Source organism: Siphateles boraxobius, unplaced genomic scaffold (assembly GCF_051911475.1).
Source record: "Siphateles boraxobius isolate OS27281-9 unplaced genomic scaffold, OSU_SipBor_1 25, whole genome shotgun sequence".
NCBI lineage: Eukaryota > Metazoa > Chordata > Actinopteri > Cypriniformes > Leuciscidae > Siphateles > Siphateles boraxobius.
Window position 1 is genome coordinate 5,942,653 of NW_027508866.1, and position 24,282 is coordinate 5,966,934.

General features: G+C 41.7%; 2 protein-coding genes across 5 annotated transcripts in view; both read right to left on the reverse strand.

The window, feature by feature from the left end:
• Window positions 1-318: 318 nt before the first annotated feature.
• LOC143749718 (uncharacterized) overlaps window positions 319-24,282 on the reverse strand; it is a 29,307-nt gene continuing 5,343 nt past the window's right edge. The window contains exons 2-14 of one of the 4 annotated variants that reach the window (XM_077242182.1): window positions 3,894-3,963; window positions 3,270-3,368; window positions 3,119-3,190; window positions 2,950-3,027; window positions 2,286-2,598; window positions 1,765-2,050; window positions 1,635-1,658; window positions 1,348-1,557; window positions 1,167-1,258; window positions 923-1,027; window positions 736-846; window positions 566-647; window positions 319-480 (exon numbers count right to left, since the gene is read on the reverse strand). In XM_077242182.1, coding sequence (XP_077098297.1) covers window positions 624-647; window positions 736-846; window positions 923-1,027; window positions 1,167-1,258; window positions 1,348-1,557; window positions 1,635-1,658; window positions 1,765-2,050; window positions 2,286-2,598; window positions 2,950-3,026 — 1,242 coding nt within the window. In that variant the 5' untranslated portion in view covers window position 3,027; window positions 3,119-3,190; window positions 3,270-3,368; window positions 3,894-3,963 and the 3' untranslated portion in view covers window positions 319-480; window positions 566-623. Of the gene's footprint in view, window positions 481-565; window positions 648-735; window positions 847-922; window positions 1,028-1,166; window positions 1,259-1,347; window positions 1,558-1,634; window positions 1,659-1,764; window positions 2,051-2,285; window positions 2,603-2,949; window positions 3,031-3,118; window positions 3,191-3,269; window positions 3,369-3,893; window positions 4,272-24,282 lie in introns of those variants that run through there. The other 3 variants (XM_077242181.1, XM_077242183.1, XM_077242184.1) reach the window with 3 other exon arrangements.
• Window positions 20,512-21,501, reverse strand: LOC143750718 (olfactory receptor 2AT4-like). Its single transcript, XM_077243893.1, has one exon. It carries the CDS (start codon window positions 21,499-21,501, stop codon window positions 20,512-20,514), a length of 990 nt encoding a protein of 329 aa, XP_077100008.1.

Below are 24,282 nucleotides of genomic sequence, written 5' to 3' on the forward strand. Positions count from 1 at the left end.
TTAATAACCTCCTAAAGTGTCACATTAAATTAGAAAAACAGGTCCTGGAGACTACTGCCACCTTTCCCTTAGGTGGATCTGGCTACACGGAGGCTGCACCCGCGCCCTCACTCACAACGCGCTCTCAAGCCCCGTTCACTGCGCTAGCTTCCCGCAACAACATGAATTGCAAACACTCATATGAGGTGGTTTAAACACGGCTAATTAATCATTCAGAGAGCTTGACATTTTATTTTGAATGTAAAAAAATGACCGAGATCCGGACCTCGGTGACCTCATAACTGGCTACGGCCATGGTTTTAAGTTACAACTTACATCTTGTGTCCCTCCCGATTGCGTGCTGGCAGCCGTTGGTTATGCTTGTTGTAGTTGATAGCTGCAAGCAAAGTCCGGGTCTTGTAAATAAAAGGCGTGTATGACATGCGCTTTGCGGCATACATTAAAATGTGGTTCTGGAAGCTTTCCAGGTCTGATGTGGTCCTGTGTGGGAAATAGACAAAAAAAAAACATGAATAGCCATCCAATCTGGTCATAAAATAAGGGTATTTTGAATGTAGATGCTTACCTGAAGTTTATAAACTTCTTCACCTGTGTCAACCACCTTTTCTCCAGCACAATGGCGGTTAGTGCCTGGTGAGCCGCAGAACCTGTATTCACACCACATCATTGGGAGTAAAATGACTGCATCCTTATAGGGCACTATATCCCAAATATTCATTGTCTGTTTGATATTACCTGAAATGATCCAGGGCTTATTCTCACTGCCCTCTTCAAGAGGTTCATGATCACAAAAGCCATTTGCCCACGAATGCTTCTTACATGGTGTAGCACACCAACCCACATCATCTGTACAAAAGGAATACAAATTATGCAGGCACAAACTATATGAGTCAATATGACAAAATTAATTCAAATAACATACCTTGAAATGCTCTTCGTTTGCGGCTTGTTTGCTGCAATACCAGAAATGATTTACAATGTATTTTATCCACACCAGAATTCCAGTTTGGTTCTTTATTGATCCAGCCTGATTAAAATAAGAATGTAAATATTTAACTTTCAAACATATGTCTTATATCATGTTATTTCTAAACCATGATTAGGACAAACCAACATGTTGAAGGTTAATCGCGGTATAATTTTTTTGGGGGGGGATATAAGCTTACCCGTCGAAGTTTCTTGCTTAAACTTTTAGCAGCATGCCAAATATCCAGTGAATGGTGGATACCCCAAGCCCTGTATTTCCCACGCTCTGGATCTGTAAAACAAAACAATAACAGTTTACAACTTAGGTATGATGCAAATCTGTTCTGCATATAATAGTAATAAGTCATACTAAGTTCTTACTCAGCAAGGCAGTGATCTGTGAGTGGGCATCAGTGACCACTTCTTTTATTTTTATTTCTGTAAGCAGTGCATCCATAGTCCTCACAAAACACTCCCTCTCCATGATTACAGAATTCCGGTTGGTCTCACGTTTGTCAACAGAGACAATGTGCACAATGTCTGTGGAATCCTGTTCAATGGTCGTATACGTACAGTACTGTGCACAGTGACCTGCATAATAAATAAATCTGTCAGCATGTGAACATTGTTAATCCTACTACTAAAACAATTTATACTACAAAACCTACCAGGAGAGTCCATTCTGCCATCACCTAGTGAATAGAGCAAACAGACATTAATTTATAATTTCAAGATTTAATTGTTAAATTATAGCTAATCACAATCATGTCAATGTAATTGAGGATAAAGTAAACTCACCCAAGACAACAACATGGTCCTTTAGATGTAGACAATCTATGACTTCAGCCCTAGTTGCTTCCCAGTACTCCTGAACTGGCTCAATACAGTAGGAGTCTTGAGTTCTGAAGTATGTGCTCTCAGCAACCATCCCCATGTTCATGAATTTAAAAAGCATGGCCACTTTTCGGTAGTTATTTCCAGACAGGAGAACGTTCATAGACAACATGAAATCACCAGACTGCATACCGAATTTCAGTGTTGGCTGGGAATTCCAACGCCACACCATGTGTCCGAATGAGCATATCTAATGAAAAGACATTAAAATGTTATTAAAAGATAGTTATGCTACAATACAACCAATTTTTTTGAAGCTTTTTTACACCAACTGCTATGCCATAGGTATGCAAATTCACACAGCTGAACTGATAAACATCAGCTGACCCCAAGTGACCACCTCCCCCATACAGTTTTCAAATGGGAAATATGAGGATTGGGCCGACAAGCATTGAGGAGGTTAGTCGCTCACACAATAATCTTACCCATTCCATGACGACTCCGGTACCCCGTGGTTTCAGTGTCACCCGGAATGGCTGAGCACCAGGGCATGGTCCAGACAACTTGTCTCTGTGGTTGCACTTTTCTGTTGGAATTCTCAAGTACATGGCCAGTGCATGGAGGTTGTCATTATATGTGATGTTGGCTTTTTTTCCAACAAGGTCGTCCTCAGAAATAACTTTATGCTGCTCAGCTAATTTCTCTATTTCCTCATCTAGAGGATCCGGCATTTCAAAATCAAGCACAGCCTCATCCATAGATATTTCTGTCAAATCATGTGCTTTGCCGCTACCAGTCCTGTGTAAAGAGACAAATTATGAGTACATTGATGATATAGTACTTCATTATATGAACAAATGTAAAATTGACTTGTTCAAATATTGTTCATCATTCAGTTTCATATGGAAGGTGTTTGAAGGAATGAATGAGGCAGCATTATTTCAACACAAAATTTACAGCAAGTAAAATACCGTAGATGAAGAGAAGGGAAAAAATCATCGTCCGAGCTGTCCCCGTCTTCCAAGTTCAAATTATTATGGTCCCCATAAAAATCATCCATCTCTATGCTGTGTGTGAAAAACAACATACATCTTAGATTGGAGGGACAAATCAGTGTGAGTATATGAAACATTGCTGTGAAATACTTACAAGGTTCTCCTCAAAAAATCACCACCCCCCTCATCTGGAGAGTCACAATTTTCTTCAGTAATGTCCATGGAGTGCATGCTTCAATCAACAAATAAATATATGTGAACATACACCAATTATATAGAAATATAGGTAAAAAAATTAACATGACCCAATGAAAGACACTCACCTTGACTCCAAAGCACCAACTTCTCCCTCTCCAATTAGTGGACGAACACCAAGCTCAGGAATGGCTACATCACTGTTTGAAAATATGGTAATTTATAGATGTGCAAAGCCATGAAAGCTAGTTTTAGTAAAGCTATTAGATAGGAACATACTGATCACGGTCAGATTCCTCCGTGAAGCTTGAGACCGGTGGTAGGGGTGGTCTGGGGTGCCCCTTACTCGGAGTTGATGACACTTGCCAACGCTTGTAGCTAAAAAGAAAAAAATTTTTTATCAATCTTTTATCAACGTCATTTATACACAAGGTCAAACTAGCACAGATGGAGTTGCATGTGTGAAGTTGCAATGAAATTTCTTGTTTACTTACAGTTCTGTTTGTGTATATGTGGGTAAATCAATATACAAAGTTGCTTTATTAGCTAGCAGCTCTCGTGTCGGTTTATGTATTATATGTCAAGTCAGCACGGTAACATATAACGTTAATAATTCTGAGGCAGACCACAAGCTTAACTAAAGCATGATTAGTAGAATTTCATATCGATTTATAGGCGATCTGAGTAACACAAATAAAACCTGATAGAGGAACGGACAAAACACTACAGAAAAAAACACGTTTGTTTACTAATGAAAATGCTAAGTTACAGTATCTAGCATACTAGTAAGCCCGTAACAGACAGCGACCATAATAAAAATCTAAACAGACAATAGCAAACATCCTGAGGTCACAATTACAAGAAATACAAACATTAAACACAGTTTATTCTAAAGATACTTACAAGTGCAACAGCAAGAAGGCCAGGTCAGCATCGGTTTTGCAGGCTTCGCTTTCTTTCAGTTCTCTCCATTCTGAAAAAGCCGGTCCAATATTAACTCTAGTCTGACTTCTCGCTCGGTCAGTCTCCCGCTTCCTCTTTCTTTGGTCCACTGACAAAGATTTCAGAGCTTTATTTCTTCTTTTTTACATCAGCCATTACGAAAACTTGAAGAATTCAATATCTAGCGTTACCTTTTTCTTTTAGCTAGCTGGATACTGGATGGATGGGGGCGTGTACGCGTGCAGTGCCGTAAAGCAATTCGTTACCTCGCGAGACCTGATATCACACGATACTTCCTAACACTGAGGCCCGCCGGCCCAAAGTTGCAAGGGTGGTTTTGCGGCTCACAGGCACCAGGGGGGTGCGACACGACCAGCATTCAACACGAAATCAGTAATATAAACATTACAATGACTCCAAAGCTGTTCGGTTAAGGTAAAAAAGTTACTTAGTACTGCTTTAACAGCAGATCTTCCGGAACACTCTGAATGCCCAGGGCTTCAACGGGAGTGGATAGCAGGATCGTTCTGTCATCCAGGAGCGCAAAGGTATCCAAAGTAAGCTCTTCATAATGCAGATGCACTGGAACCACCTTAAGCATAATACGGCCGTTAAAGGGTCATGAAACCCCCCTCTTTCAGCTCAAGTTTAGCTCACAATTTTTTTGAAAACTGCAATTTAAATGGGTGTGGATGGCTGTGAGAAGAAGGGAGGGGAGTGGGTGTGGTATGGCACGGTAGGAGAGAGGGAGGAACTGTCATCGCCAGTGGCCCATGCATATCGACTGTCACTAAATTTCAGTGATAAAACGTGAGGAAATGCTTGATTTATTTATAGCTGCAAAGTTATTCTAATGAAATACACTGCCACTTTATTATTGTCCTTTCAAAAGTAACTGAATGCACTGCTACATATATTAGCCTACAAGTAATCTAAATTCTATTTAAAACATATTAATGTACATGTATAATTATAATGTCATTATAAAATATATAGTTGTTTATATACACACTATAAATGCATATATTTGAAAATAATTAATTTTCCGCTTAAAAAAAAATGTTCCGTGCATAGCCTAGATCTACACGCCCCCTGAACCCCAATGACATATATATTTAATTACACGGATTAAGCATACAATTAAGGTATTATCGAAATATCTAAAATTTTAATAACGAGTGCTTATTTAACAAAAGGCAAGTAAAACGATCAGGGTTACATTTTAGACACACACATACCTCTGAAGGGATAGAAAAGTCCTCGGGACTTGGTACCGCATTACTCACAAGACGTAAGTTAACTTGCATTGGTCGTCAACAAAGTCCACTATTCTCCAGTTCTCGAAGCAGTTATCGAAGAAAAAAATGTTTGCTGCACACATATAATTTAGATGTGTCCGTTGATGTGTGGGTTGATAGCCAACCAACTGCACGGAATCAGAGTTTAGCCCTGGCAGCATCGCAAGTAAACATATTCAATGCACTTGAACTTTTGCACCACGAAAACAAACACTTGCGTCCCATGATTGGCTCTCTCATCTACTACACAATATCACAGTTTGACATGTCTGTCATTGGAATGATCCACGTGGTGTCATGAATAATTAAGAGACAGTGTCTTCTCATAGGATATGAAAACTCAGTCTCATTAATAATTATGAGACACCGATGAGTCAGTTAAAACAAGATATCTTAGTGAGTAACAGATCTCCAAGTACTGATCTAGAGCCATGATCATCATAATAAGAGAGTTTAGGGTCCCAAAATAGTGAATCAGCTGCCTTTGAAACAGACAAACGTAGAAGGTAATATAACCGTCATTAAACCAGTAGCGAGAAATGAATTTTGGCAGAGCAACTGTGCAAAAACCAACATCAGAGAAGGACAAACTCAGCATGATAATATACATAGGCTTAAAGAGGCTGCGTTCAGTCAACAAAAAGGACCACAATGACAGAGTTCCCAGTGATTACAGAGATGTAGATGCAGAACAAAAATGCTGTCAGGGGAAGTCCAGGGAAGCCCACAATGAAAAACTCGATTTCAACATAAGCTGCTGTTTCGTTTGCCAGTGACATACTAAAACATACATGACACAAAAATGGCTTTGATTTGATTTGCTCAATTTGTTTTTGAATATTTTCTTGAAGTAAAAATTATTCTTGACAACATTTAAAAATACAATATAATAATAATAATATATATTTTTTAATAAGGTTCACTTATGAAGTTATAAATGATTGTAAATTATAAAATAATTTATAAATGTTGTTTTTCATAAAACATGTAAAATATACATTCATTATAGAACATTATTTAGTTATTAATTTAGATGAATGAATTTTCTTTAAATTATTTACACATTCTATGATTTCAAATATTTGCAAAAATCTAAATGTTATTTCGGTATGTATTTCAGCTGAGCACATGATTACCTTGATTATTCTTCTGTTAAGTTATGTGACATCTACTAAGAATATTCCTGGCTCAGTGTGTCACTTTCTCAGTGATCAGTGCAGATGCTTGTGGTTTTATAGGCGTAAAATCAGTGTTAAAGCTTGTAGGGTTCAACACGTCATGATGGATCATGTTTTGAATCATTTGATGTCGTGAAACTGGGCTGACCTTTGGGGTTTAGGGAGTGGGGAATGTGTTTTGCTAGAAGATAACTATGGAATGAAGTTTTGCTTGGTTCCTCTTCCCTGATAGATATAAGATCTGCATTAAACTCCTGCATAGAACTCCTTCGTAGAAACGAAGGGCCGGACCACGGGTTAAAGGTTTGGCGACATTGCGGGGAAATGGAAACCCGGTGTGAGCCGCGCTACCACGCCCATCTCGGGACTCGGTCGTGAAGCCAGTACTGAAGCGCCTTCAAATGAAGCAATCCGAGCGGTGTCACTGCGGTTGTGGATGCCATATGCCCCAGGAGCCTCTGAAAAAGTTTAAGTGGGGCCGCTGTTCTGCGTTTGAACGAATTCAAGCAGTTCAAGCACTGACTGAACACGTTCCTCTCTGAGGCGTCCTGTTAGGTTGACCGAGTCCAACTCCATACTGAGAAAAGAGATACTCTGCACTGGGGAGAGTATGCTCTTTTCCTAATTGTCATGAGAACCATGTCCCTGTGTTCGCACAACTGCTCTCTTGACTGGGCCTGTATTAGCCAGACATCGGGGTAGTTGAGGATACGAACACCACACTCTCTTCTGGGAGCAATGGTTGCTCCGTGACTTTCGTGTTGACACGAGGCGACAAGGACAGCCCGAAGGTTGATCTGCCGTCCCTTGAATGCAAAGTATAGGAGCGGTCAGGTCGATCGCTGCAAACCAATCTTGGGGACGGATGCACAAGAAGATGCGTCATTGCATCAACATCTTGAACGGCAGCCTGTGTAGGGACCGATTCAAGACTTGCAGGTCCAAGATTGCCCGTAACCCACCGCCTTTCTTGGGTACAATGAAGTATGGGCTGTAGAACCCTGTCTTTATATCGACTGGAGGGACCGGCTCTATCTTGTCTTTTGCCAGTAGGATTGCGATCTCGGCCCGAAGCACAGGAGCATCGTTCGCCAGCACTCGGGTGAACTGGATGCCCCTGAAGGCAGAGGGACGCCAGGTGAACTGAATCGCATAGCCGAGTCTGATAGTACTGATGAGCCAGCAAGATGGGCTGGAAAGCACTAGCCAGGCCTCCAGGTACTGTGCAAGGGGGACCAATGGCACTACAGACGTATCTGCATTGGGGAATCGGAGCGGAGTGCAGGGACCCGACTCGGACTGCATAGCGGCCCGAAGTGGGGTCTAATACCCCTTTTCCACCAAGGCAGTTTGAGTGCTGGTTCAGAGCCAGAGCCTAGTTTCAAATCAGTTCTTTGTCTTTCGACATCCAAAGCACCAGCTCTGAACCAGGAAAAGTGGTTCTTAAGTAACAGCAAAACATTGCTGGTCTAAAAGTAAGAACCGCTTGCATCATCTCCGTCTATGCAAGTTACGACGAGCTGCACAAACAAGTTGGATTTGCCGTTTTTGGATGCCGGTGTAGGTTCGCAAAGCCAAGAGCACCAATAGGAACTCAGTAACTGCCATTGTTGATTGAAGGCATGTTCGAGATGCATCAGAGTGGCGCGGACCCATCAGAGCTGTGGGAGTGTTTGGAGAGCATACGACTCCTTGTGCTTTTGGGTCGCTTTCGCAGTCATTTGTCATGCGCTGATCGGTCTGCGAGAAGCCGAACCATCTGGGGGTGTGACGATAACCGCATCACCGCAATATCGCGTTAATGTGATGCCTACCGCAGTGTGAGGTCATTACCACACTTTTTAAAAAAAATTCCTGCTGAAAGTAACAGGAGTGCATATGGTGTGTGATATGAACTGTAAACACATTAATCTTTGCTTATAATTTACTGTATTCCGCGAGTCCTATGTTCTTACATGCAGTCTAACATGCACTTCATGAGGCACTAGCACACACACGCAAGGTCTCTCGCTATCTCCCTCCCTGCTGTACGTGCGCTACTCGGTTTGGAGCACAGTATGTGCGAGCTCTTGCTCTCGAGCACTAGATTCTGGGAGATTTGAACCAATTTGCGGGCATCAGGGAGCCGCTATCAATATGCGGGAGACTCCCGGAACTCTCCGAGGCCTTTGCCAGAGGTGCGAAGTATCAAAGAGGCAGCGATCAGTGCCGAGCACTTACTGACACCATGACTCATTATTTGGTTGAAGAAATGGTACCATTCCGTACCATTGAGAAGCCGGCGTTCAAAGCCATGCTACAGGCATTTAATAAGCAATATGTACTTCCTGACCGAAAGTACTTTTCTCAAACAGCTATCCCTGAAAAGTATCTGTCAGTAAAGGACGGCATAATACAGGACTTAAAAGACGTTGATCATTTCTCAGTGACTTTAGTCAAATTAATAGTTAATTATTAATATTTACAATTTAATATAAATGTTAATTTGCTGTTAATAATAAAGAAAATGCTTTATAATTATTAAAAAAGGTTGTTTAAGTTTAGCCTAATTAATAGTTAATTATTTATATTTACAATTTAATATAAATGTTAATTTGTTTATTTGTTAATAAAGAATACTGCTTTATAAATTATAATTATTCATTTCCATTGTCATTTACAAGCTACATGCGTTCCTGATCGCGTCTGCAGAGTGTGACGTGGGCGCGGGGTGGGGGGTTGTCGGTTGCTTCTTCACCGCGGTAAGAAAAAATCCCATACCGTCACACCCCTAGAGCCATCTTGAACAAGTCTGGTGTGTTTGTGTTTGGCACTGCCGCGCTAGCGTTGCTGGGCAACATGAGATGTATACAGTGATGTAAGACCTGGCTCTGTGGTGGCTCTCTAGCCTGTGGAAAGGCAAACCGGTTCTTAGAAAGCTCGTCAGTCGAACAACTGGCAATAGCTCTGGCTCTGAACTAGCACCCGCTTCATGTTGGTGGAAAAGGGGTATCAGTGTGCAGTGCAAAACTTCCCTGACTCCACCTATTGGCAGGGGAGGCGTGAGATGGCATACTCATGGCCTCGAACCACACCAGGTCACACACTGCTAACCTTGCCCTCTTGGGACCCAGAGATAGAGAAGCTGCTCTTTCTGAGAACTTGGGTACCAGCACGCTGAGCTCTCAAGCCCTTATGAGAATTGCAAGATGAACAACGTGCCGACGTGATCATGCTCTCATGAGAAAACATAAACCACCCACAAACGCAGTCTCAGCATGTTTGCGATTTGACAGAGGAGTGAGGGGCCCACAGGGATTGGTTACCGGGCAGGGAAGCAATCACTGTAATCCTCAGGTTACCTAGATCGTGGTATAGGTGAGGGGAATTCACCTCGTTTGAGGCATTTGAGTCTCGACAGGGCATCAAGAGCGTCGAATGACTCACTGGGTTGCCGTGACAACCGGCGCTGTCAGCCGGCAGCTTGACAGCGCATGGCACGCTGAGCAGCTCAAGATTTTACGAGAAAGGTGAGACAAACAACATGCAGACGTGGTCATGCTCTCATGAGAGAACATGAACCACCCACAAATGCAGTCTCAGCACGCTTAAGCCCAGGCATGTGAAAGTGATCGTAGCCGTCAAATGAGGATAGCAAACTACCGCATCCAGAAACACGGATTGAATGACTTTTTGAAAAAGACGCAGTGTCAAACCATGTATGCTCTTTCAGGAAACTGCTCTCTCTGGTGCCGAAGCGAACGGGATGCCGCGGCTACACAAACAGGACGGAAGTGCAAGCCTGATGTGAGCACTCACATTCTAGTTGAAGGTGCAACCTCTATCAGCTGATTTAATCAGCACATTCTTTGAAGGCGCAAGGTTCTGGAGAACTGTGAAAACAGCTGTTTATTCAGCTCTCTGTGAGATCGTGGCCAGCTCTGTCTGCGGTGTAAATCCAACACCATCTTTGAAGAGGTGTCTCCTGAAGAAGCAGACTCATTTTCTTCTTTTTTTGAAGTTTAAACACTCTAAGATAAGATTGCAGAGCAGGAACAGTACAACCGCTCTGCTCCAAAGCGAAAAGCAAAGGTTTGTGCATCCGCTTCCGCTTTTATACCCGTGCTGCGGGGCGGAGCACTTGATGCAAGTCTTGCATGCCAATGTGCATTGGCTCGTTTTGTATACACTCGAAGGTGAATGGGGCTCCCAGAAGTGATCCCAAAGACGTCTTGTTGCGACGTAATGACGAACGTCACCGACTGAAAGGGAACTCTAAATGAAAACAACAACAACATTTATTTTTAAAGCACATTTAAACACAATATAGATTGATCCAAAGTGCTGTACAAAGTACAAGCCAGTATACACAACAATTACAAATTTCCGAAAGCTAAAAAAATAAAAATACGATTTAAGAGTAGATTTAAAAATGTCCAATGAAGGAGCAGACCTCACATGATACTGCTTGTGAAAAGCCACAGAAAAGCATGTTACAGTATTCTCAAAAGTCTGTGAATCAAAATCAAAGTCAGTGAGAGATTCATTCTGCCCCAGCATCACATCTAGACTTTGTCCACATCACAGGCAAGTTCTCTTGCCAGGCATAAGGATAAACCCTCTGGTGTGCCGATCCAGCCTTGACAACTTTCTACACGCCTTACTCTTTCTCGTGCTCATCATCCTTGTTCACCACCTCTTACACGTATTCTTCCTCCTCTCCCTCCTATATTGTTTCCATCCATTGTTGGTATCAACATTTAGTGCAACATTAAGAGTCAATTTTGGCACTCTGAACTGACTTCTATTTTGTACAGTTGGTTTTGTCAGATCACTCGAAATAAGTGTGAACAAATTTGAGTCATTGGGCCTCATTCATGAAATACAAGCAGAACGAAAATTTGTGTAAAACATTCCTAAAGCCGCTCTGATGTAAATGTTCGGATTCACGAAAATGTTCGTATTTTCAAAAATGTTTGTTGCTATGACAAATTTACACCTGCTCCCCTACCATGTGTACCTATTAAGCTCACCAAAATCTACATTGAGACATTTTTAGTGCACAAGATATTGGTTTTAGTACAAGAAGTTATTTGAACATAAAATATTAATCTCTCACACTATAATATTTCATTTTATTTTAAATGACAAAGGTGTTTCAATTAAGATGTACAGGTACATCGTTAAATATAAAAAGTCTGGCTGTGCTTAATGGGTACATTTTGTACCCTTTAAGCACACCCCTGTTCCCAATAAGCTCACAACATGCTTTATGTTTAGTTTAAACAACCTTTTAAAAAAATTATTGAAAAAAAAATTTATTTGAAGGTACAGAGTCAATCACAAAAGCAACAGAACTCTAAAATCAAGCACAGATTCTAAAAGATCAGATCTGGTACTCCACTTGAGTCTAAAGCACAACTTACGCAACTGGTGATGTCAGAAGTAGCGAAGTGTGTCATGATGTAGCGTAAATATCAGCAGTTATCGCATAAGTTGAGCTTTAGACTTAAGTTGAATCCGTATGCTAGTTTGACCGTAAGCTAGTTACTTTACTTCATAAAGTTTGAAATATGAATATTTTTGTTACACAAAACTCATGGCTTTGCATCAGAAGGCCTTTATTAACCCCCCGGAGCAGCGTGGAGCACTTTTATGATGGATAGATGCACTTTTATGATGTATAGATGCACTTTTATTATAATAGATGCACTTTTACGATGCACTTAAACTGATGGTTGCAATTCACTGCCATTATAAAGCTTGGAAGTGTCAGGGTGTTTATTGGTATAACTCCGATTGTATTCTTCTGAAAGAAGAAAGTCATATACACCTATGGCTCGAGGGTGAGTAAATCATGGGGTAATTTTCATTTTAAAGTGAACTAATCCTTTAAACACCTCTGATTGGCCAATGCATTCACACGCTCAATATAGCTATGTCTGTGATTGGCTACAACGATCAACGCTTTAAAAACATGTCTTCCCCGAGCGCTTTTCTTATCAGTGTTTGAAAGCAGGCGTCTATCAGAGTATCGCTAATATATCCACTTATAAACTAATCCGCTTACAGACGTCTGCTTTAAAACGCTCCCGTGTGTTTGTGTCAGAGCTCTGAAGTCGGTATTTCAGAATAAACTATAATTCTGTCTAGATTTTGTCATCTCAAGGCTGTGAAAAAAATAAGTTATTAATTATCTTATAAAGATTAACTTAAAGTGACAATCATCAGTTAATATTTAAAGTCTGTTTATGAGGTATTTACATAGAAGTTCAATGTGGTTGAGCTTAAAGGGAGCACACTGAGCTTAATTGGAGCAGCAACAATTTTGAATTAATAAATATTATGTGAAATTTAAAGGACAAGATTTTGCTAAATAAATAATCTAGGTCATCTATCACTTTTATACATATCTTAATATGAAAAACTATTATTTAAAATATCTGTGAAATTATACTTTTTCTAATTGATGTCACACTGAAGCTGTGTGATTTTCATTGTAGTGCACCTTTAAGCTCACCTTACAATAATATGAAATATTATTAAAATTAAAGCAGTGTAAAATCGCAGACCATCAATTAACTGTAAATGTATAATATTTTGGATTTAAACGTACAAGCCATTAATGCCTGTGAAGTAATATATTAGTGTTGCACACAATCTTATACAGCTAGTAAGGTAACTATGTTCTGTAGCATCTGCGTTATGTTGCTAAAACTATCTTTTGGATCTATCGTAATTATTTCCCACATCCATGTCACAGGTTATAATATGCATAGGTCTAAACATTAATCTCTTAATTTTGCAGCAAGTAGTAATACTAACCCAAAATAAAGGCTTAAACATTTAAAAAATGCACATTTAAGGGGCTCCTCTTTTGGTGAAAGTTTTCAGATAGCTTTCATAATGGCCACCAGACAGTGTGAACACATAGATACCCATGTCTCAGTGTGCCATGGTCTGATTTGCTTGAAATTACAGGAGGTATGTAGTAACAAACACATCAATTGGTTAAGACATCAAGTAGGATAAAACATAATTTTTTTCTTATTATAATCTGAGCTGAAATATGGTAGTGTGCTTACTGGGTACTTAATAAGTACGTTTACCCTAAATGGTGCGTAATACATTTGAACTTTCTAGTTTAGGTAAACTGATGACATTGCATTTTGATGCACTTTGTACCATAATAATATTTCACAAGGTGTTTTGCCCTGTCGTGTTTTTTGTCTGTTTTTTAATGTCACTATCACTTTTTCCCAGCCTTCCTATCACGGTGGGGGAGGGGCGGGACAAATACTACACCGACCAATCATCCTACTTTTACAATGACTGAACAACAATGGAGAAGTTAATATTGCTGGTTACTGCATTTTATATTCAGAGTCTCTATATTACAAAGTATCTAAGCGTTTAAGTGCCACCAGCTGGCCGTTTGCAGAAGAGCACTTGGGTGTGATCTATAATATTGTTACACTGCCAGGGCACTAGGGGGCAGTAAAGGGTTATCACAGGGTTGGGGCATACAGTGTTGGGCCTGAGAATAATAATAAAGAGGCTATGTGAATCGATCCAGCTACGTCTTGACCATTATTATAAGAGCCCAACACAACATGGTGTCAGAAGTGGAGCTACAGTGAGTGAAAGGATAGCGGACATTATATGAGAAGAGGAGGAAGGAAACAGAAAAGTGGAGAAGCCACAGTTACGCAAGGTTAGCCAGCATGTCGCACTCGCAACGAGGACAGCAAGCGGCCGGGCATGAACAGGACGATCCTCCACAGCCTCCTGCTAAAACAGGTGCAACGTTCTCAATAAACCCATCAGAATCCTTCGACTTTTCAAAGCCACAAGACTGGGAGAAATGGATAAGACGGTTTGAGCGCTTCAGAATGGCTAGCGACCTGGATAAGTCAACAGATGCTAACCAGGTAAACACGCTAATATATTGCATGGGAGAAGAGGCCGATGACGAATTAAAAGGGCTGACTTTAACCACCAATCAGATAGAGGTGTACAGCTCTGTCAAAGACGGCTTCAAAAACTGTTTCGTGCCGAAGAAAAATGTGATTTACCAAAGGGCTAAATTTAACCAGCGAGCACAGGGGCCGTCCGAATCTGCAGACTCGTTTATAACTGCTTTGTATGCAGCAGGGGCACGGGGCACTGCGCGATAAACTGTTGAGGGACAGGATCGTGGTAGGCATCAGAGACAATGTGCTTTCAAAATGCAGATGGAGAGCAGGTTGGATCTGGCAAAAGCCATTAATATGGTTAGACAAGCAGAGGACATTAAACGGCAACAAACAGATCTGAGAGGGGATGCTACACATGCTATTAAAACTACAGTGGATGCTGTCCACACAAGGAAAGCGAAGCAGCAAGCATGGAAAAATACAAGACAGCGAGCTAAGCAGTACAAAGACGAGCAAGGAAGCACAATCAGGAGCTGAGCATAAGTCATGCCCCAAATGTAGAAATCTGCATGCTAAGTTCCAGTGCCCAGCAAAGAATGCAGATTGCCACAACTGTGGTAAGAGAGAGCATTATGACAAAGTGTGCAAGTCTACTAAAAGTGTGAGTGCTGTCACGGAAGATGGCGACATATTCCTGGGAACCATTGTTGCAGGAGAAGATGCATGGACTGTAGACTTACAAGTAAGGCATACTAATGTGAGGTTCAAGAATGATACAGGAACCGACGTTACTGTTATACCGGAGCAGTTGTACAGACAGATATGCAGTGACACCGCATACAACCTCTCCCCAGGTAATAAAGCACTGTTTGGGCCAGGCCGTGTACCTCTCTCTGTAGTGGGTGTAGCCAGAGAAATACTGAAAAGTGGTGATAAACGCACCACAGAGGACATTTATGTAGTGAAGCACTTGAACACAGCTCTGCTGAGTAGACTCGCCTCAATTAATCTCAGACTGGTAGCCAGAGTAGATAGCATCGACTTGGACTCTGTAAAACAACAATACCCAAAACTGTGGGGTGGGTTGGGTTTAGTACAGCAGGAGTACACAATTAAGCTCAGACCAGATGCCAAGCCTGTGTCTTTGAAAGTGCCTCGTTGTGTCCCCCTGCCCTGGATGGGGAAAGTAAAGCAGGAACTCCAGCGCATGGAACAGCTAGGAGTCATCAGCCGGATTGAGCAGCCGACAGAGTGGTGCTCTGGCATGGTGGTCGCACCAAAGAAATCTAAGGATGAAATCCGGATCTGTGTTGACCTCTCTCCCCTCAACGAAGCGGTGTAGAGGGAAAAGTTTATCCTCCCGTCTGTGGACCAGACACTTGGCATGCTGTCTGGAGCAAAGATATTCACTAAACTAGACGCCAACATGGGGTTTTGGCAGATCCCATTATCAAAAGACTGTGCCCATTACACCACTTTTATCACCCCATTCGGGCGCTTTTTCTTCAACCGCTTACCATTTGGTATTGCCTCCTCTCCAGAACATTTTCAAAACCGGATGGTAACGGAAGTGACAGAAGGCTTGGAAGGGGTCGTCTGCCACATGGACGATGTCCTTATATGGGGTTCCACACAAGCAGAGCATGACACATGGGTGCATGCGGTCCTGCAGAGGGCACAGGTGGCAGGCATCACACTGAACACAGCCAAGTGTGAGTTCAGCAAAATCAAGGTGAAGTTTCTCGGATACATCATCTCGGCTGATGGGATAAGCCCAGACCAAGAAAAGAGATGGATCCACCACACAACATCAGCGAGCTCAGGAGCTTTCTGGGTATGATGAACCAACTAGGCAAGTTTGTGCCCAACCTGGCCGAAAAGGACAAAGCTCTCAGAGACCTGCTGTCAAAAAAGAACCTGTGGGATTGGTGGCCCGAACAGCAGAAGGCATTCACCAGCCTCAAGCAAGAGTTAGCGTCCACTCCGGTCCTGCAGTTATATGACCCAAACAAAGAACTGAAAATATCAGCCGATGCCTCGTCTTATGGGCTAGGCAGTGTACTTCTGCAGAAATGCAAGGGGACCTGGGCGCCTGTGGCATATGCGTCCAGGGCGCTCACGAGCACAGAGCAGCGCTATGCTCAAGTGGAGAAGGAAGCACTGGCCCTGACATGGGCATGTGAAAGATTCAGTGACTTCATCATCAGTCTCCATTTTGAGCTGGAGACGGAACACAAGCCCCTCGTGAGCCTGCTGGGAGGACAAGCGCTGGATTCACTCCCACCTAGAATACAAAGATTCAGGATGAGACTCATGAGGTACAGGTACACAATCATGCACGTCCCAGGGAAAAGCCTTACTACAGCAGGCACTCTGTCACGGGCGCCACTGAAGGATGGCGTAATCGATGTAGATGGCTTAATGGAGGAAACTAACATATATGTGGACTCTGTGATGGAACACTTACCAGCAAGCGAGGCTTACCTGTCCGAGCTGCGGAAACAGCTGAGTGTAGACAGCGTGTGCGCGGAAGTGATGAAGTATTGCATCGAGGGCTGGCCAGATCACAGCAGATTGGATGTGCTAGTAAGACCCTACTGGACTGATAGGGCTGTGTCAGCACTCACAATGGACTGTTATTGCGGGGTACTAGGCTAATTATCCCTTCAGTAATGAGGAATAGTGTGCTAGAGAAAATTCATGAAGGACACCAGGGAATAGTCAAGTGCTGTGAACGAGCCAAGCAATCTGTGTGGTGGCCAGGGCTTAGTAGCCAAATAGGAGAGCTGGTGTTTAAATGCACGGCGTGCGTTAAAGAACGTGCCAATGTGACTGAGCCTCTTATGCCTTCCAAACTACCCGATAGGCCATGGCAGAAGCTAGGGGCTGATTTGTTTACTTTGGAAAACAAAGACTACTTGCTTGTTGTGGACTATTTTTCCAGGTACGTGGAGGTGGCCCAGCTGAGCCCGACAAGGAGTGTGGATGTGGTGATGCACCTCAAGTCAATTTTCACCAGGCACGGCATACCGGAGATTCTAGTCACAGACAACGGGCCTCAGTTCGCAGGGGCTCACATGTCGGCCTTCGCCACGGAGTATGAATTGTATGAGCATGTAACGAGCAGCCCAAGAAACCCTCAAAGCAACGGCGAGGCCAAGCGTGCGATCCAAACCATCAAAAACCTGCTGAAAAAAGCTATTGACCCTTACCGTGCGCTGCTGGCTTATATGAGCACTCCTTTGAGCAATGGCTTCAGTCCAGCTCAGCTGCTTATGGGGCGGCGCCTGCGCACTACTGTGCCAGCTTTCCCGCCGGTGTTGGAGCCAGCCATTCCAGACCTTAGCTCGGTGCAGTGCAAAGAAAGGGAGAGGAGATGGATGGATGCAAGCAACTACGGCCGCAGACACAGAGTGAGAAATCTCTCTGACCTGTCACCAGGAGATCAAGTGTGGATCACAGATACAAGATCTACAGGGACTGTGACAGCCGCACATGAAACACCTAGATCTTACCTGGTCAGTGGACCACAGGGCACTTTGAGGAGAAATCGCCGCCACCTCATGCCCATGTCGGCAAACAACAGCAGTAACATACAAGAGCATGCTGCAGGGGTTGACCTGCAGGACACTTCGACAGACACTGGACAGGTGTCTCCGGAGAGGTCTAGGGACACTCCCCAAACTGTGAGAACCAGATCTGGCAGGTTTATCACAAAGCCAGATAGACTGAATCTGTAAAGTAAAAAAAAGAAAAAAAAAGAAGAAAAGTATATATGCTTAATGTACTAAACAGGGAGGTTTAGTAATTTAGGTGTTATAAGAGTTTAATAGGAAGTTGAATCCTGTTTTGTGTTAAATGTTTAGGGTGACTACTCATGTGTAGCTTAAAGAGGCCTCAAAGAGTTCATATTTTTTGTAGGGTAATTCGGTCTCACTAAGAGTTTACAGGAAAGACGAGTGTAAAATAAATACTGTAAAGAATTGTGTTATAGTTGACCTATGTTTCACAAAGATACAAAAGTGAGTGTAAGAGCTTTATGCAATCTGCTGATAAATATATTAGGTCACAGTCTATTCTATTGCTTTTCAGAAAGGGAGATGTGGTGTGATCTATAATATTGTTACACTGCCAGGGCACTAGGGGGCAGTAAAGGGTTATCACAGGGTTGGGGCAGACGGTGTTGGGCCTGTGAATAATAATAAAGAGGCTATGTGAATCGATCCAGCTATGTCTTGACTCTTATTATAAGAGCCCAACACATAGAGCACCAGGTATTTTTAGCTGGCTAAAAATGTGTTAGTTGTTCCTTGATAATTTAATATTTATTGGTAGGCATATGGCCAATTAGTCTAAATGCAATTAGCAAAATACTGATGCCAAACCTGAGAAGGAAGTCCAGAAGATTCCACAGTGTTCCTGGACATGTAATTTGCGTAGTTGTAACTCATGGGCGGGGATTATGCTAATTATGAAAGCGCACCCTATTTACGAATGTTTGGAATTCATTAATACACACACGTTTAATTACAGAATCTGTGGTATATGAAGCGTTTGTGACTTATAATGATAATGTGACTTTTGACTAAGATGTGAGTAAATGATCACAATTTTGATCTTCAACCATGATCAAACCATGATCTTCAAAACAATACAACACAATTTTATTTGTATAGCACGTTTAAAAACAACTGGTGTTGACCAAAGTGCTTTACAAGGCCAAAAAACAAATAATAAGAAAGAAAACAAACAATAAGATAAAAAAATCATGATATATTATATTGAAAAAAAAAATGTTTACAAAGTTGATTTAAAAATTGACAAAGTTTGGTTGGATCTAATGTAAGCCGGTAGGCTATTCCATAGCTCAGGGCCGATGACTGCAATAGCACGATCACCCCTATTTTTAAGTCTAGTTCTAGGGACAGATAGTAAATTAGAGTCCCCCGATCTGAGTGATCATGACTGTGTGGGCGGATGTAGTAGTACAGATAGGTACTGTGGAGCCTGGAACAGCAAAGACTTAAAAACAAATAACAAAACTTTAAAATCAATTCTATATTTAGCCGGTAGCCAATGAAGCGAGATCAAAACTGGTGTAATGTGTTCACATTTACGCTTCCCTTTGAGAAGCCGTGCAGCAGCATTTTGAACTAATTGCAAACGTGTGATGCATATCTGAGGGGCACCACTATATAACTATGATTTTTGATGCATAAATAAAACAATAGAACATTATTAATGGTAAACTAATGAAACAACAAAAACTGCAGTCATGCTGCATGTATGTTTGGTAGGAAATTTGTGATTTATTTATTATTAAAATATATTTCAGTTTACAGTTATAAATGTGCCTGCAATGTAACAAATTAAACTACAAATATTCCATGTATTTTTTTATAATTAATAACTGGAGGATAAATGGTTGGTTAAATATATATAGGCTATAATGTGTGTGTGTCTTTGTATATATATATATATATATATATATATATATATATATATATATATATATATATATATAATTATTCATACACCAGATATGATTTTTAATATTTTTTTACTAGTGGGTGCAGGACACTATAGTTCATTGATGTAAGTGAGGATAGTAAAATAAAATCAACTGTGAAATATTATACCCAAACAGTCGACTACCAGTAAAATGTATAAAAATTTGGGACCAAAAATTATTGAGACACTTCGAACGGACCATATTTTGCATAAATGTTTTTTCTTTAATTGCTAATGCAACCTTTTTACCCCACAGACTGAACTGAATTAAGCATTGGTTGACCTAAATTGGTATTATATAATTGTGTACTGAAATTTAATAGCTGACAGATATTCAACCTTATTCATTTGTGAGACAGTCTAACAGAAGGATGGTCAATGAGTTCTTGTCATATTTTATTACCATTCTATAAATATATACATTTTTTATATATATCTATATCTATATATCTATATCTATCTATATCTATCTATCTATCTATATCTATCTATCTATCTATCTATCTATCTATCTATCTATCTATCTATCTATCTATCTATCTATCTATCTATCTATCTATCTATCTATCTATCTATCTATCTATCTATCTATCTATCTATAAAAAACAAATATTGTAAATGCATATAAACAGCATGTAATGTGATATGTCAGAAAAGCGTGCAATTTAATGTGTCAGAACAAAATAGGCAGTTGATCTCATTTAGAAATAGTTAACCTATGGACTTTTAGACTCATCCTGTTTCTCTGGACACACCATTTGAGAAAGAACTGTCTGACTTCTTTGATCCTGATGCAGTAGATGAAGGGGTTCACTAGTGGTGGAAGCAGACTGTAGAACATGACCAGGGCGATCTTCTGACTGCTGTTCAACTGAATGTTCGGGATGCTAGAACTGGAGTAAACAACGAAACGTGGCACATAATAGATAATAATGATAGTCAGCTGTGTGGCACAGGTAGAAAAGGCTTTCATACGACCCTTTGCATTTGCTATTCGAAGCACAGACACCAGGATACATGCATATGAAAAGATGATGAAAGAGAATGGCACGAGAAGCACAAACATAGCTACACCATAGGCAATGAGGTTCTGTTGGCTGACATCTGCACAGGCGAGCTGGTTTATAGACAAAGAGTCACAGAAACAATGAGCGATCATATTTGGCCCACAGAATGGCATTTTTACTGTTTGCATTAAGCCAATGGTTGGGGCAATCATTGCAGTTACCCAGGAAAGCCCTGTTAAAAGTCTCATAGTGCGGTTAGTCATTAAAACAAGGTATCTTAGTGGGTAACAGATCGCCAAGTACCGATCTAGAGCCATGATCATCATAATAAGAGAGTTTAGGGTCCCAAAATAGTGAATCAGCTGCCTTTGAAACAGACAAATGTAGAAGGTAATATAACCGTCATTAAACCAGTAGCGAGAAATGACTTTTGGCAGAGCAACTGTGCAAAAACCAATATCAGACAAGGACAAACTCAGCATGATAATATACATAGGCTTAAAGAGGCTGCGTTCAGTCACAAACAGGACCAGAATGAGAGAGTTTCCAGTGATTACAGCGATGTAGATGCAGAACAAAAGTGCTGCCATCAGGCTGTAGTATTTGGGCAGAAGTCCAGGGAAGCCCACGATGAAAAACTCTGTTACAACAGAAGCTGCAGTTTCGTTTGCCTGTGACATACTAAAACATACAGTTAACATCTGTTTACCAAAGAACCAAATGTATCTGCCTTTTACACATGACATACTTTGTAAAAATGGCTTTGATCTACTAATTAAAAAAATACATATTTTCTTCAATAGCTAAAATTATTCTTAAAAATACAATATAATAATGAAAATATAAAATTATTTAAATAAAGTTCACCTATGAAATTCTAAATTATTGTAAATTATCAAATATATATTTTATAAATTTTGTTTTTCATTAAACATGTAAAATATAAATTATTTATAAAACATTTAGTTCAATTTTTAATTAGTTTAATAGTTAATTTTCCTTAAATTTACACATTCTGTGATTTCAAATATTTGCAAAAATCTAAATATAATATTGGTTTGTATTTCAGCTGATCACATGATTACCTTGATTATTCTTCTGTTAAGTTATGTGACATCTGCTAAGAATATTCCTGGCTCAGTGTGTCACTTTCTCAGTGATCAGTGCAGATACTTGTGGTTTTATAGGCGTAGAATCAGCGTTAAAGCCTTTAGGGTCAAACACGTCATGAAGGATCATGTTTTGAATCATTTGATGTTGTGAAACTGGGCTGACCTTTGGGGTTTAGGGAGTAGGGAATGTGTTTTGTTAGAAGATAACTATGGAATGAAGTTTGGCTTGGTTCCTCTTCCCTGATAGATATAACATCTGCATAGAACTCCTGCATAGAACTCCTTTGTAGAAACTACGAAGGCTAAAGGTTTGGCGACATTGCGGGGAAATGGAAACCTGGTGCGAGCCGCGCTGCCAAGCCCATTTTGGGACTCGGTCGTAAAGCCAGTGCTGAAGCGGCTTCAAATGAAGCAATCCGAGCGGTGTCACTGCGGTTGTGGATGCCATATGCCCCAGGAGCCTCTGAAAAAGTTTAAGTGGGGCCGCTGTTCTGCGTTTGAACGAATTCAAGCAGTTCAAGCACTGACTGAACACATTCCTCTGTGAGGCGTCCTGTTAGGTTGACCGAGTCCAACTCCTAGTGATGGGGACGAGACCGCCTATGCCGAGTCTGAGTCAAGACCGAGTATTTGAAGGGTCGAGTCCGAGTCGAGTCGAGTCCGAGTCGAGACCGAGTCCGTTGGTTTTCAAATACAGTCGAGTCCGAGTCAAGACCGAGTCTTTGAAGGGTCGAGTCCGAGTCAAGACCGAGTCCGTTGTTTTTCAAATACAGTCGAGTTCGAGTCAAGACCGAGTCTTTGAGGAAGCAAGTCCAAGTCAAGTTCCCGCCTCCTCAGCACGAGCTGACCGATAAATCTAACACACCAAGAGAGGCGGGACTTAAGGCAGAACAGCCAATCATCAGCCGGTCACACTCAAAGCCGGTGTCAATTTTGAGAGGAATGGGGAGAGGAGACGCAGCGAGCGCAGACAAAGAGCGGCCAGAGAAATGACTGAACGAGAGCGACTGTAGTAAGGCGTTTGTGAAAAACTGCAGAAAAAGTGTGGGTGTTGAACCCTCTCACCGGTAGAGTGATGGGGATGAGACCGCCTATGCCGAGTCAGAGTCAAGACCGAGTCTTTGAAGGGTCGAGACTGAGTCTTTGAAGGAACAAGTCCGAGACGAGTCAGAGAAAGCAGTAACCGGTCTCAAGACAGGTCTCGAGTCCGAGACCGGACTCGAGTACTACATCACTGCCAACTCCATACTGAGAAAAGAGATACTCTGCACTGGGGAGAGTATGCTCTTTTCCTAATTGTCCTGAGCACCATGTCCCTGTGTTCGCACAACTGCTCTCTTAACTGGGCCAGTATTAGCCAGACGTCAGGGTAGTTGATGATACGAACACCACACTCTCTTCTGGGAGCAATGGCCGCCTCCGTGACTTTTGTGAAGACATGGGGCGACAGGGACAGCCCGAAGGGTGATGTGCATTAGGGGATGGGAGCGGAGTGCAGGGACACGACTCGGACTGCATAGTGGCCCGAAGTGGGGTCTGATACCCCTTTTCCACCAAGGCAGTTTGAGTGCTGGTTCAGAGCCAGAGCCTAGTTTCAGATCAGTTCTTTGTCTTTCGACACCCAAAGCACCAGCTCTGAAACAAAAAAAGTGGTTCTAAAGTAGCACCAAAACATTGCTGGTCTAGAAGTAAGAACCGCTTGCATATTTTCCGTCTATGCAAGTTACGGCGAGCTGCACAAACATGTTGGATTTGCCGTTTTTTGGATGCCGATGTAGGTTCGCAAAGCCATGAGCACCAATAGTAACTCAGTAACTGCCATTGTTGATGGATGTTCGAGCGGCGTGGACCCATCAGACCTGTGGGAGTGTTTGGAGAGCATTCGACTCCTTGTGCTTTTGGATCGCTTTCGCAGTCATTTGTCATGCGCTGATCGGTCTGCGAGAAGCCGAACCATCTAGGGTTTGGCGATAACTGCATCACCGCAATATCGTGTTAATGAGATGCCTGCCGCGGTGTGAGGTCATCACCGCACTTTTTTTTAAATTTTCTGCTGAAAGTTACAGGAGTGCATATGGTGTGTGATATGAACTATAAACACATTAATCTTTGCTTATAATTTACTGTATTCTGCGATTCCTATGTTCTCACATGCAGTCTTATGCTGCGTTCAGACCGGACGCGAATAGCGCGTCAGGCGCGAGTGATTTCAATGTTAAGTCAATGCAAAGACGCGTTACGCGCATAAAAAATACCTGCGGCGCGAATGAGGCGTGGAGCGCGGCGCGGTAGACGCGAATACGCCTCATTCGCACGTCAAGTTCGCGCGAATTGCGCGTTACGCGCGAA